This window comes from Thalia democratica, chromosome 4 (genome assembly GCF_965202585.1).
Source record: "Thalia democratica chromosome 4, ktThaDemo2.hap1.1, whole genome shotgun sequence".
Lineage (NCBI taxonomy): Eukaryota > Metazoa > Chordata > Thaliacea > Salpida > Salpidae > Thalia > Thalia democratica.
In genome coordinates this window covers 4,531,538-4,546,551 of record NC_139168.1, presented here as the reverse complement: position 1 = coordinate 4,546,551, position 15,014 = coordinate 4,531,538, and the positions used below count along the sequence as shown (strand labels likewise).

At 25.8% G+C, this 15,014-nt stretch overlaps 1 protein-coding gene across 1 annotated transcript; it reads left to right on the top strand.

Moving 5' to 3' along the window:
- The first annotated feature begins 3,642 nt into the window (after window positions 1-3,642).
- On the top strand, window positions 3,643-10,425 carry LOC145835189 (ephrin-B2-like). Its single transcript, XM_082942752.1, has 4 exons — window positions 3,643-3,668; window positions 6,605-6,888; window positions 7,749-7,850; window positions 10,231-10,425. The coding sequence occupies exons 1-4, from the start codon at window positions 3,643-3,645 to the stop codon at window positions 10,347-10,349; spliced, it is 531 nt and encodes a 176-aa protein (XP_082798878.1). The 3' UTR covers window positions 10,350-10,425.
- Window positions 10,426-15,014: the final 4,589 nt, after the last annotated feature.

The following is a 15,014-nucleotide window of genomic DNA, read 5'->3' as shown; positions in this document are numbered from 1 at the left end:
TTTAAAACATAAATTGAAGAAAAATTGTATTAATAAAAAGATAAAAAAGTAAGCCAATGAAACAACAAATGCTTGTATACTTTTACAAACTTAATTAGTTTAAAAAATTTGTTTCTTTGTTTTTTGACAGTTAAATTACTTATAAATGCTACATTAAATAACAAAATAATGTTTATTAGTTATGACATTTTAAGTTCAATTAAAGACCTACATAAGATGTTTTTACACCAAGATTTCTATTTTATATCAACATTCAGTGTTTATTAATGCAACAGAAAAACTTATACAATGAATAAAAAAGATGGTTTTGACCTAAATGAAACTACAAATATTATTTAAAGTTTTACCATGTATATAACAAATTTTAAACTATTTACAAAAATTAAATCGAATGCTTTTATTATTTTGTTTTTTTTTTAAACTTAGCAAAACGTATTTAATATCGATTTATTTTATTAAAATAATTATTTAGTTTACAGCAGCAATATAACTATGAATATTTTCTTTTGTGTAAAGTGGCTAATGATTTACAGTATCATGAATCTTTAAAGAATTATATAGTACAAAATGATTAATATCGCATACAAGTTATACATCTACATACGATTAAATATGAATCTACACTTTTTGTCAATATTGCTTTATTTCTTTAAACCATAATATACACTTAAATAAAAAATATTTTCTTTACAAAAAATGTTTTTAAAACATTTGTTGAACAATGTTTTAACAAGACAGGTTTTATTTATCAAAAACGTTTAATTTAATAATATTAAAGTAAAACAAGAGTATAATTTTTAAGATTTGGAGAATCAAAGTTTATTTTTGCGAATAATCTTACAGTTTAAAATTAATTTATTTTGAACTAATTAGTAGATTTCAGTTAAACCGTTATTGATAAAATTTTGCATGTTTTTATTGTTATATGCAATGCTAATATAAACTATAAATTATGCTGGAGCATAAAAAAAAGTATAATTATACTTGTTAGACCGGAAACAGAAAAATTATGTTTTTTTAAAAACTTACTTGCTTAAACATCTAAAAATATAACTTAATTAATCATTTTAAAAAACTTATACTTAAAGTTTTAAAATACCTAAAACAAAGTTTTTAAGTTTAAAAAGGGTAAATGATAATGAAAAAGCTTAGACAACCTACAACGAAGCTGGTTAGAATTTTATTTGTTTTTAAAACAAAAATGCAACAAATTATTTAGTTATGTGATTTATCTGTTTTAAAAATAATTGTTTATGGTTTGCCAGTTTCAATTGAACTTGCTAGTTTTAGAACGTGTTTTTCGAACAGAACATAACTAGTCTATTAAGTATTCTATTCAGTTTACATTCTTTTAAAATAAAAATTTGGTACTACTTTTTGTCTAGTATTATAAGTCTTACTTTTGTAAAACTGATATAAAAACTATTTTGAAAATCAGTTAAAGTGTTTTTTCTTCAGTTGTTTGTAACTTAATAATATTTTTACAATATGAAATTTCTGAAAGAACAAAACTACAAAAAGGTGCTTAGAAATTTTTAAAAACATTCAAGGATATAGTTTTTTTTACAAGAAGATACTATTTAGTTAATAAAAATATCTAACATTGTGTATAGATATTTTATTACATTACTTAAGTTCAGCCTACTCTTTTTTGCAAGTAAAAGTTATGTAGGAAAAAAAAGTAGTACTTAAACTTTTTAAAGTGCAGACTGCAGACAGCATACTTGTACATACATACATCAGATTGCATTATAATGACTAGAAAACTTAAGAGAATATTCAAATTTTAAATAATATTATACAGTTAAGTAATTTAATATGTTTTTTATAACGTTTTGTTAGGTAGTTGTTTACTGTACAGTTTTTAAAATAAACAAATTTAGAAATATACAAGTTTATGAATAAAAATGTTTGTATGCTATAATTTTTTTATTATGCATAATTTATGCATAAAACTATTAAATTTTCAAAATATGAACGCTTAGATGTTAGCTCAAAAACTACTTAGTACTGATAAAATGACAAATAAATAAACAAAATAGTCATCTTACAGAACACAGACCTAAATAAAATCTGGTGTATAAACTTTTTATACTCATTTTTTATACTTATTTATGTATACTTGTAATTTGATGCGTTTTTATTAATTGAAAGCGCATTTAAAACAAAACTTATCAAAAAATAATTATTTAAAAACTATATATAAAGTGAATATGTTTTCAAAATTTAGAATAAACAAGCTAGTTTCAGTTTTTTAATTCTGAGAAAAGCAAATATTTCTATTTAATTTACGTAAAAAGAGTGTTAAATAAAAACACATTAGCAGTAATTAACTACTTATATAGTTTATTTTAAAGTGGCACTAAGAGAAATACTTTGTAAGTTAATTACTATGTATTAATGTAATTTTTTACTATGTACTCTAATAACATACTATACTAAAACATGTTAATAAATAAGTCGATATATAATACACTTGTGTAAATTTAAACTGGTAGAAACTAAACTACTGTACCACTTAAATTAAATGATTGTAATTAACATCAAACTAAAAGATTCTTAGAAATGTACCAACAAAGTAACTATAATTAAGTTAGTATAATACAAGAGCTTTAAATTAAAAATAATTGTTGTTTGATAAATGCAGTATAGTAAAGAATATCAGATAGAATAAACAAAACTAAATCACTACTTTAAATTAAAATAACTGTTTAGAAGTAAAAAAAAAAATAGAATTAGTTTATAATTCAAATTATTGACTATAAAACCAACTAATTGTTTTAATAGACTTAATAAACTTATAAATTGAATATTTTTATTCTTAATTGCAGTTAATAGGCCAGTTTCACATTTAAAATATTTAAAGATTAATTTTCGAAATTTGAAAAAAAATAGTAAATAAAAATTGAATACAAGAAACTTAAAGCTATTAGAGTTTTTACTAACAAATTTTTAACAAAAGACGGCTTCGTTTATTGAATTTGTTATATATGATTTATATACATTTCTAATACATGTTAAAATGTATATTTGGCTGACAATTTAACGATCATGTTTTAATGACAAAGCAAACACTTAAAGCGGTGAATTTTTATTTTTAATTTAAAGCTTTTTAATTTATCTTTATATATTGTCACAAATCTCTAATACACTTTTTTAAAGTTTTTTTTTGTTCTCTTTTTTATTCTCTCATTTTGGCTTATGTGCAGATTTATTTTCATTCACCTGCTAGACACATGTTGCTTAGTATACATCTATTATGTTAAGTGTAGAAGTGAATCACTTTTAACTTAGCTTTTAATGAGAACAAGTTTTAAGACAGTATAGTAAAAGTACGTACAGCTAATATAAACTGAGCTAAAAAATGGATTATAAATTTATGTTTACTCTTTTTATTAAAAACTTTTAACGAGAATTTTCTTATATCTAAAGACGTTTGTTTTAGTTTATGTTTAACTTTAATAAAAATATCCATTTAAATTAAAACAAATTACTTCAAATTTGAACTTTTCCACCTAGAAAGTGCTAAAACTAATTATTGAAGTAGAATTTTTAATGATATTCACCTTTATACTTTAAAATAGCTTCAATATGATACTTGGAGCAATTTGCGAAGTTTAAAAAGAAGCAAAAAACAATAAAATGAAAGTGCTGAAGTGTGTATTGTGGTTTGTTTTATTGATCTGTTTGAAAGAGGAATGTTTTACTGAAGGGAAAACATTACAACCTATTTACTGGAATAACAATAATCCAAAGTAAGCTTTCATTTTTGTAATTCAATTTATAGTTTTTATAATAGTTGACATTTTTTAAGTTACTGACTGAACTTGTTACAATATTTTTTTAAATACTTTTATTTTTTTACTAGTTAAGTGAAATAAATTAAGTCTTATTTGTTTGTTTAAAATTTAATGAAAATAAAAACATTTGAGTACGTATTAGTAATTAAAAAATACATTTGATAAGAGTTTTAAACTTAAGTCAGTATAGAAAATTTAGACTATTTTGTTATGTTAAATTGATTTCAAAAAAAAACTTATTATCATTTGAAAAACAACAATACTTGTTATTTATGTAATTTTTCTTAATCAGAAAAGGCAACCGAAACAGATTATCATTGTAAAAATAGAAGCTGTACAATTTAAGCACAATCTGTCAGTACATTACTTATGTAAACTCCACATATAAGCTATATGATTTGTTTTCTTCGAAATACAATTCAGGTAGCTGGTATGTTTTAATAGTTGTCCCTTCAGTAACTCAATGTAAAGAAAAACCACTAGAGCATATATCTTTTCTTGAATGTGTTGGTTTATTAGAGTAAAAAATGTGTTCCTGTGCTAAACTAATTTTTTTGAAATATTTTTGCTACAAATTAAAGGTTTTATACGTCGATTATATTTAAAAACTACAATTAAAGTTCGCGTGTCTGCTGTCAAAACTTCGTCAAATAAATAAACTAAGTTTTTCTCTGCGGTTAGCTATTATAAGTTCTAAATAAATTATTGTATTTATTATTTAATAAGTAAAGTATTATCTTATACTTCGTTGAAATGATAATAAACTTTTTAAAGTATCTTTTAATATCTACACTAAAAACTCCAACATTACTTTCTAAAAGCTATTTTTTTTTAAATAACTTAATTTTTTATATAAAGAACTAGGCCGAAAAAAATTTAAAATACGTCTTCTACCTTTTTCTTCATTAACTTTATATCAAATTTGATTTTCACGACTCAATACAATTACTTTCAAGTGTTTTCAGTTGTTTTATGTTTACTATTTCTTAGAACAAGCTTAGTCTCCTCAAATCGTACTGAATTTTATTTTTATTTGACTTCTTATTTAGTATGTAGGCTAGCTATTTCAGTAGTTTTCATTTTTACTGAAATATGTTAAATTAAAAACATAAAGTTCAACAAATCAAAAATATGAAAAATCATTCAAACTATGACAAATCTGTCTAAAATATAGAAAAAACTTAGACTTGCAATTTATATTTTTTCAATCCCTTTCCCTGTTTTCGTAAATCGACTTGTTACGGTCTTGTCAAAGGTGTTCTTTTTTTAACTCGAGTTTCGCAATTAATATCGATATTTATGTTTACAATAAAAACTTTGATATCTACTTCTTACTTAATTGAGTCTTAATAATGATATAAATTATCCAAATTCGATTGCACAGTGTGATTAAAAAAGTGCTTTATTAATCACAAATTAAACCTACAGTTAGACTATCATTAACTCTAAAGAGATACTAAGTTGTAATAAACTTATATACTTATGCTTTAGATTATACTTTGTTACATTTAATAGTTTATTTTGCTTATTTTCAAAACTTATGTAGCATTATACAATCCCCTTTGGTGTTATGATAAAGTAAAGATACAATATATAGCAATGAAATAAGTTTGTTACTTAAAATCATCTGTGCCAGCTGTATAAATCTAAACGTAAAGCTAACAACAAACATTCATTTACTTAAATTATTAAAAACAAAAATTGAGTTATTAAATCTATTTTCACTAAACAGATTACTTATGAAACAAAATGAGTGTTTTTCTAATTAAATAGATATGCTTTAAAACTAAAGTCAACGTTTATACCTAAATCTTACATACAGTTGAGTATTTACTTAGTCTTTTTTAGTTTTATAACATACTATTTAATTTTGTAATTAAAACCGAAACTCTATGTTACCAGCAGGCTGTTTTAATTATCAATGTAAACCAATTATGTAGTTATGCAGCTTTCTTAAATACATATCTTCAAAAACTTTTATTTTAACATTAAAGAGTTTCTGAATTCCGTTTGACATTTATTTACTAGTTATTCTTTTGAAATTTACTTAAATATTACTTAGGTTTTATTAGCTAAAGGGTTGTATGAATACTAAGCATAAATGTTTTTTGTTTTCACAGAAGCTTTTTGTTACGATAATTAAGCTTAAAATTGTTATAAAAAACTATTGAATATATAAATAACATTTTCGTTGTTTTTACGTTTATTAAAACTTTTATACTTTTCATCAAAAAATTACTTCATCAACTTAAATTTAAATACAGTGGCTTAAAGTTGAAGATTTGACAAGTTAACTTTATTTAGATTAATAAAACTTTTCAGTTAAACTAACAACATTAAAAAACAATGTTTAATAGTGATACAAATTGATACAGTACTTATATCTGTCAAAATTGTAGGTTTATGTATCGCTGAACATTTTTTATAAATGTACATAAATTCTAATAAGGCATATATTTTTTATTTTTGTTGTATGTTTATTCTTGTAATATTTAGTACGTTTAAAGTATCTCTCTTAAACCTTTTAATTGAGATATAAGATTAGTCTGTGTATCAGATTATGTATTGCTTAAAGTAAAGTAATAGTAAAATAATATTATTAGTCTTGCTGTGCTACCAATTTTATAAAATTACCTTTTCTGTAGACTTAATTTACTTTAGAACTTTAGAGGCCTGAACAAAAATTTCAGTTAATTATTCAAAACCATTTTAGATTAAAAGACACAAATATAATGCACTATTAAAGTTAGTGAAAGAAATATTTTAACTTAAAATGCTTTACCAACAACAAAAGTAAATTTTAGGTTCAAAAATCCCCCTTATACAGTCGATGTCTATCTCGAAGACAAACTAGATATAATATGTCCACTGAAGACAAGAGACTCATACCAGGATGAATACAATTGGTATTACAAGATCTACCTGGTGAACCAACATAGTTTCAAGACGTGTAACGCCTCCAGTGGCAGAAGATTGATTAATTGTGGTTTACCAAGATATGAGAAGAAGTATACTTTTTATTTTCATGAAACATCACCAACACCCTGGGGATTGGAGTTTGAACCTGATAAAACATATTATATTATTTGTTAGTTTCAAGGCAGTGTAATTAGAAATGGTAACTATTTATTCCAGGGTTTCACAAACTTGTTTTTATAAACATACTCTTGGCTGAATTTTACAAAATTATCTAGATATTGCTCTTATACTAAATTATCCATTTATTTACTCGCCGCCTTACTTACTTACTGCCCCTGAGAATCGTTCTTAATGGAGGTATTTTTGTTTTAAGGTTATAGCCTGATTTATACCAACAACTATTATGTGAATTTTAATTTGTTTTGTTTCTCATATATCAATACACAAAACGTTAAGTTTTTAAAAATATTCGAAATTACAGAACTAATAATGAAAATTTTAGGGCAGTCAAAGTCGCCTTTAAACCCTTTTACATAAGCAAAAACTGTTACTGTTAATTAAGTTAACAGCCTACCAATATTATTTATAAGCATTCAAATTACTTTAAAGAAGTTCATACAAATCAATACTCATTTGTCATGTAGACAAACAAAATAGTATGTTTGCTTAAGATATTTACGTATTATGTTGTTCATTGTTTGCTTAAAATATTTTGTGCGTAAAACAAAATTTCCCAATTTTTTAATGTTCAGTTATTTACGAGGTGTTAGAAAAGTTGTAAACACAGCAATAAACTTTTTGAACATATGAATGAAATATTTGAAAACTTATTTATATTTTACATAATAAAATTTGTTTTTGATTAATAAAAACGGTCAGCTTAAAAAAAATCGTGTTTTAATTCCAAACATTTTCTTAAGAAAATTTTTCTAGTTATAGTTTTTTTGCTTATTTAATAAACAAAACTTAGTAAATATAGTGTAATAATCTACAAATGATAATTTTACTTACTACTTAATATTCTTTTAGCAACATCGGACGGTAGTAAGGAAGGATTAAATCAAAAACAAAGAGGATCTTGTGTCAGATATAATATGAAAATTCAGATCCGTGTTCATAATAAAGAAAAGGGTAATAATAGTAATATAATTATGAAAAACATAAATCTTAATTTGTCGTTTTTAATTAGAAAAAATAATAGCTACTTTGTTTATTAGTTTTCTTTATCATCATAGTTGTCATTTACAATGAAATAACGAAAAAAGTCAATTATTTAGTATTTGATTTAATATAAAATGTATTTTGTTTTACTAGTACTAGTCTGAAAAGACCCTGAAAATTTGAAAAAATGCATCTGTTACAGTCTTGAACGTTCCCTTTGGAATTCTGCGCGCTAGTTTAAACGGAGTATCTGTAGCGCACGTCTCCCTCTTGCAATACTTGTTAAGTGGTGAGAGATCTACTGTCCTCCTAGGTGACCCATCCTGTTTCCTGGTGACCACCATGCAGTGACACCAGCTTACAGGTTCAATAAATGGGACACGTTCTAAGATACCCAACCTCACATCTCGGATGAGATCTGCTTCAACCTGTTTCTGCCAATGAATTGGCACGTGAGCTGGTGTATGACAAGCACGTGGTTTAGCATCATTCTCCAAATGTATTTCAAGTGGAGGCCCACTCAATTGCTGGAGTAATTTATGTGGACATACATTTAACGTTGAATCTGCGTACCTTTGTAAGAGCCAATCACGCATTTTGCTCACGTTTGTATTTGTTGCCTCAAACGGAAGTTTGTTTGGTCGGTCTGGCACTCTACTCCTTGGCGGGCAATCACAGGTCACATCTTTATGCGAGTCCAGTCTATTCGGTTTATCTTCATTTGAACTTACAGCAACTTCAGAATGCTGATGAGGCAGTTGAGATCTAATGGTGGGAAAATCCTTATTAATAATCAGGAGGTCAACCATGGTTTCATAGGAGAGAAAGAATCCGGTCACTGAATCGCTTACATAAACAATTCCATCACATCTGATAACCTCCTTCCTTGGAGACATTCCGCTGAAAGTCGCTTTAAAAGCCCCTAGAATGTTAATAGGAATTTTATTGGCAGCCCGAATTGTGATGGATACAGGCATTAAATCCTTCTTACAAAAACCAGCCTCCTGAAAGTTTTTCCACCCCCAAAGGTTCGACTGTGCTCCAGTATCAGCTAAAGCACTTACCCATGCAAACTTGTTTGTGCCATGTCTAGCAATCTTGACTGATGCACGAGGATGATCAGTCGTTGCCTTGGCTTTACGCAAGGACTTCTTGCTGAATATGGTGTTATTCAACATGATTCTTTTACTTGCGTGTAATGACATTATTTGGGTATCTTGTTGCATAAAATCAGAACGATCAGCTTGGATTTGAACAGCATTAACCCTTTTTGATCGACTACGCCAACAAGATAGACAATATCTGAAAGGCTTTTTATTTTGGTTACCTTTTTCGTTGAAAGGATAGAAAAGTCTTTTACAGTTCTGGCACGGAACATGTTGGGACTTATCTCCTATATTGACACGTCCCTTCTTCTGACGTTGAAAAGAAGAGACTGCAGATATGGTCCGCGAATTCTCAGTTGCATGGCGTCCCATTTCTTTACTTTCAATAAAGGAAATTATATCAAATGATGACCTGGATAAGATATCTTCAGTACTGAGAACTTCTCTTCTTATGTCATCATCCCCAACGCCAGCGAGCATCACGTCTTTTATTGCTTCTTCTGTGTAGCTCGTCACATTGCTTTTCCCACAGTCACACTCACTGACTGTAGTGAAATTGCAGGTTTCTGCTTTGCTTCGTACACGTGTGGCAAACGTTCTAAACGGTTCATCATGGTCCTGATGTAGGTTCATAAGTTCTGCTCTCTTTACACCAATAGCAAATTTTATGACTGCAATCGACTCCATCAGTTTAGCAACATAACTTTCTGATTTGGCCATTAGTCGAGGATCACTTGCTAACATAAGATCGCCAAGCTTGTTCTGCGCACACTGAAAAAGCTGTATGCTTGCGTTTTGGTTGCTTATATTCGAACCAATCTTGAATGCCTCCCACCTCCGAATGAAAGCAAGCCATGTCTCTTGGCTGATCCCCCGATCAACCTTTGGTCGAATCAATTGAGGTGCATTTGGCATTACTCCATTATTGGATAACTCAGAATTTTGCTGATGCTCCACTTTGTGGAGGTTGAGAAGGCTACTCACAACATCACCGGATAGATCTGGCGTCTGGAACTCGCATCCACGAATTGGGCATTTTTCTATAACCATTTTACCTTTCTCAGATTGTTGATAAGATTTTACATGAAGAATAACTCCTCGTTAATTTAGTTTAATAATTTATTAACAATGTAAAATCTGAAAAGAAAACAAGTATAAACATAAACATTAAAATGAGCTATAGTCTAATTATCCTACACATTCTAAAAACAAAAACACAAAAACCAATAACTTTTTAATTAAAGATTCTTATCTAAAGAGGATCAATTCACTGAAAATCAAAACACTGGATCCAGAGTTTTTCAAGACGAAGGTTTTTCATCTGATGAAATTACTGATACTGAAGCAAAAAATCAGATACTAGTAGGAGCAGCCATCGGAGTGGGAGTCGTGACAACGCTTCTCATCTTTGTTTTCATTGGTTATCGCGTATACGTTAAGAAACGTCATAATCAATACAAAAAGTACCGATCAGCAGTTGTTGGACCCACGGGCGTTCAGTCACAAGTTACATTGCTACCAATACGGGGACTTCCAATAAGGGGCGACTCTAGCGACCAGAGATTGCTTAGAAACATGATGTCATCACTTGTGAGGTTACCTAGCAACAAGAAAATAATGACGTCACCACCTCCTTACCACGAAAGTTTCCTTGACAACAGAAGCTTTTACAGAAACAATCTTGGTTAAACTTAAACTATTTTTAGTTCTACGAGTAACTTAAAACTGTGTATTGTAAACCTTTAATTACTTTCTCTATGTATATCGGAAATACATTTTATTGTATGTTTAAAAAACAAAAGAATTGGTTCACTTATTAGTTTTTTTTTTTTTAAAGTAATTATTTACAGGTAAGAAACTGTTTTTGAAAACTTGTTAAAATTTAAAAATAAAATTATTGATGTGTGATTACAAATTTAATATTTCTAAATGTTCAATCAATAAAGTTTCTTTTAATCACTACAGAATTTGGTATAATTTGTATTTTTAAATAGATTATGCATAACTGATATGATTTTACAACTTAGATTATTAAAAATTGATAATTGTTTAAATTTTAGTTAATTTAAGTTTCTACATTTGTTTTTTTTCAACCTAACTTATAAGTTTGCCTAAATTAAAAAAAAAATCTAACCATCATTTTCAATCATATTTTATTTCGTCTTGTGCTAATTTAATTTGTTATCTGTTTTTTTTTTAATAAAAAAATATAGCTAAACTTTAATGAAATATTTAATTAGTTTTTGAAGTGAAACGTCAAATGACTCTTATATTCGTCAGTCACTGTATTTGTTTGACGAAAAAGGTAAAAATATTTAAAATGCATCGGAAAGGTTTGTACAACAGTTATTTTTATTCTTTGTGTCTAACTTAAATTGTTGTTCTATCACATCTAAACACATATATATTTAAATAATTAAAACTAGTCTAAAACGTTAACACTGGATTGTTTTTAGTTGTGCATGAATAAAAGGTCAAATATATCAGTCGTCGTTTTTGTTCTTGAAACTAATTTCAAAACAGTATATGTTTAAAACCGCTTAGCTAAAGCTATTAAAACATTTTATAAAACGTAGTAAAATTTCACTATATTAGCATAACAAAAATGTTGTGTAAAAAAATTTTTAGAATTAGTTTATACAAAAGTTTTGTTTATTAACATCAAAAATTATATCATTAGTTTTAAAAACAATTTGACGTTTTTATCAAAAAATAAAATTACAAAAAAATAATTTTGATGAAAATTTGCTTGTTGACAAATAACAATACGTAAGCATTTGAAAAAACGTTTAATATAAATATATTATTTACGTAAATCAAAATGAAACTTATTTTGTAAGCTTTTAAGCTGTTTGGGTTAACGAACTTTCGTTTTACTTAAATCGTTAATTTTTATTTTATGGGCTCGACTATTGTTTAAATTTACTGCTTTTGTTCGAATACATTTAAAGTGAAAAACATTTACTGTATTTGGTATGTAAACAACTTGATACTTTTAAAATTTTGAAGTTGCTCTTGACTTTTCTTGACTTTATTATTATGGATGGTTGTAAACAAGATTGATTATACATCATCAAAAGCTGTTTAAAAGTAATTTTTTACAATTTTTTCGGTGAAGTTTTATATTGACAATATTGATGTTGCTAATCATAATATTTTTTTTAACGAAAAAAATGTGTTTGTTAAAAGACTATTTATCTTGAAATTTTTTTACGCTTTTAAAATTAATTTCTTCATCATAAGTACAACAAAATAAATTAAACTATAGTTCCTTTTTTTATCGTATTATATGAAAGCTAATTATTTGAAACTAAAGGGATTATTGAATATTTATAATCCATTAAGTATATTTAGCCATTTAAAATTCTGCAACTTAATAAAAGTAATAACTACTAAAATTGTATTTAAAGCGAAATAGATAAATAACATAAACTGAGTGCTTAAGAAAAAAATTTGATATGTTTGTTTAACTATTTAGGAGTATTTATTTAAAATTTCGGAGGTTTTCAGTTGCCATTGTGACAATATAATCTAACTGTAAACATAACATAAAAAATTTAACTTTTAATAACTTCAACAACTTAAATAACTGACAAGGGTTTTTAGATACTAATAATTTATTTATAAATCTTATATACATTACTTTCTGAAGTACAAATTTGTGTGTCAGAACAAGCATAAATATAAAACGATTTGATATGTTAGTGTAAAAAAACCTACAATATTTGAAATTTTAAATTTTTGAAATTTATTGAAGTGTTTATGTACAAAACCAAACCGCATTTCGGTTTTACGATGATTCCAAACATACTTAAACTTATTCTGATTAACTTTGTTTTAAAACTTTAACAAATAATTGTAAACGTTTTTCATTTTACAATCTCAATAGAAATAATTGCTGAAATCTACAATAGATAAATGAAAATTAACCTAAAAAAAACTTTATAACCTTAAATGAAGTCTACTGTATTAACTTGTTTTCATTTATAAGAAAAAAACATTTATAAATATAAGTGGTGCTTTATCTTTATTGCACCAAATTTATCACTAACCTACAGTTAGTCGATAACAATTAGATTTTACTATACATGTAACAATTCAAACAACTAACTGTTTTTAAATAGCTATGTTTTAGTTGAGAAAAGTTCTTATGCATCTACTTTTTGACTTTTGAATACTAAAATTTAGAAAGATTAACTTTTCTTTCATATTATATTCAAAAAACGTTACGGAGTCCGTTATACAGCGACTTTATAAATTATAAAATTCATAAATTTTTTATACTTATAACTTATTGATCGCAATTATTGTACTAAATACGTTCAGAAAAAATTGACACCGTATAAATAATAATTTATAAAACAGATAAATCACAAACAGATTAACTTGTTACAGTTTTGTTTGAATAACAACTAAAACTTCATGTAGCCTTTTTGTTACTCAATGAAAAATAAGTATTATTTATTACTCTGTTGTTTTACTTTTAATATTTCGGTTTAGCTCATTCTTTATAACTAAAAGCTTAGGTATAAAATATTTAACAAAGATTAGTACAGTTATTTGTTTCAATGCTTTTAGGTCATTTATTTTCTTACTTAACATTTTTTGGCTGTTTCCGGTTCTTATTAGATTTTAACTTATTTTTAGTTTAATTAAACTTATATATTTCAACATCAAGAAAAACAACGAAATTTATACAAAGTTTGATAATAAAATTATTGCTCTACATTTATTGAAATTAAATAAGCTTAAAAATACATTCCAAAAAAATTAAATTCAAATAAAAAGTTTCAAAAACTTTTCTATTTAAATGTTTTTTCAACTACAATTGTTTGAAAAAAAATTAACTTAGGTAAACATTTAGGTTTATTCAATGAATTGTAAGCTTTTGTAGAGTTAAGTTTATTGACATAAATAAACATGTAAATATTTCTTAAGAAAACATTTACGGTTAAACACGAAAATTGGAGTTTAAAAAAAAGTATACAGGGGATATAACGTGTATGCGTTAACAAAAAGCTTTTATTTAAGTTCTAAACAACGAAATATAAAATATCGAAAGATATGCAGCTGTATACAAAAATAAGACGCAACTATCACAATAATGTTGGTGTCAACTAGAACACAGCTGTTAATGGACAAATCGTGATTTTGTTGTAAGCTCTATAGTATTTAAATTTTTTAAGTTATAAAGAAGTTAAACATACATATATATATATATATATATATAAGATGTAACGTTATAAGGCGTTAAATTCTGGAGCTGGTTGAACGCCGTTAGTCGGAATAAAGTTTTAGCACAAGGACATCTGTGATATATATATATATATATAGTTTTGATTTTATATTATTAAAATATAACATTAGGTTATTAATTAGGTGTAAATTTCGTGACAAACTATTAGTTATACTGACAACATAACAAATTATTATTCTTAAGTTTGTTTAAAAATAAATAATTGTTATAGTTGTTGCAAAGCATTTATAGTTATGTATATAGTATTATTTTTATAGTTGTACGGTTTAAGAAAATACGTTTCGTCAATAGAGTCTTTCTAAAAACTTAATTCAAAAACTTTCAATGGAAATCTTAATTTTTACAAATTAAAAAAAAAGTTAAAAAGAATCCAGCTGAGTATTTCTAAAACAGTTAAAAAGTTAGTTGTACAGCTGGTAGCTCTTAAAATAATTAATAAAATGCATTAAGTTTGTTTTTTAGCTAAAATTAATGAAAAGTATAAGAAAAAGTGGAAAAATAATTCTACCCAAATATTAAAATATCATTGTTTTTTCTAAAATAAATCTTACTTAATCCTTACTATTCTTGAAAAAATACCTGCTAAAACATAAGTAAAGTTTTCTTATTAAAAAGTCTTTAAAATAGATTTTAAAATTTATAAACTACATTTTTGATTTTTTTTTAGATTTAATCAACCAACTGTCAATATAAAGTATTTTGAAAAGTGTAAAATATTGGAGAAAACAGTAAATAATTTCGTTCATAGTTTAATGTTTTCATGAAATGCTA

What these genes read in the sequence shown, in the direction of transcription:
- LOC145835189 (XM_082942752.1), top strand. Translation starts at nt 3,643, where the DNA reads ATGAAAGTGCTGAAGTGTGTATTGTG. An exon ending in TAAAACATATTATATTATTT is followed by an intron (nt 6,889 to 7,748) that starts GTTAGTTTCAAG and finishes ATATTCTTTTAG; the next exon opens with CAACATCGGACGGTAGTAAG. An exon ending in TGTTCATAATAAAGAAAAGG is followed by an intron (nt 7,851 to 10,230) that starts GTAATAATAGTA and finishes TTTTAATTAAAG; the next exon opens with ATTCTTATCTAAAGAGGATC.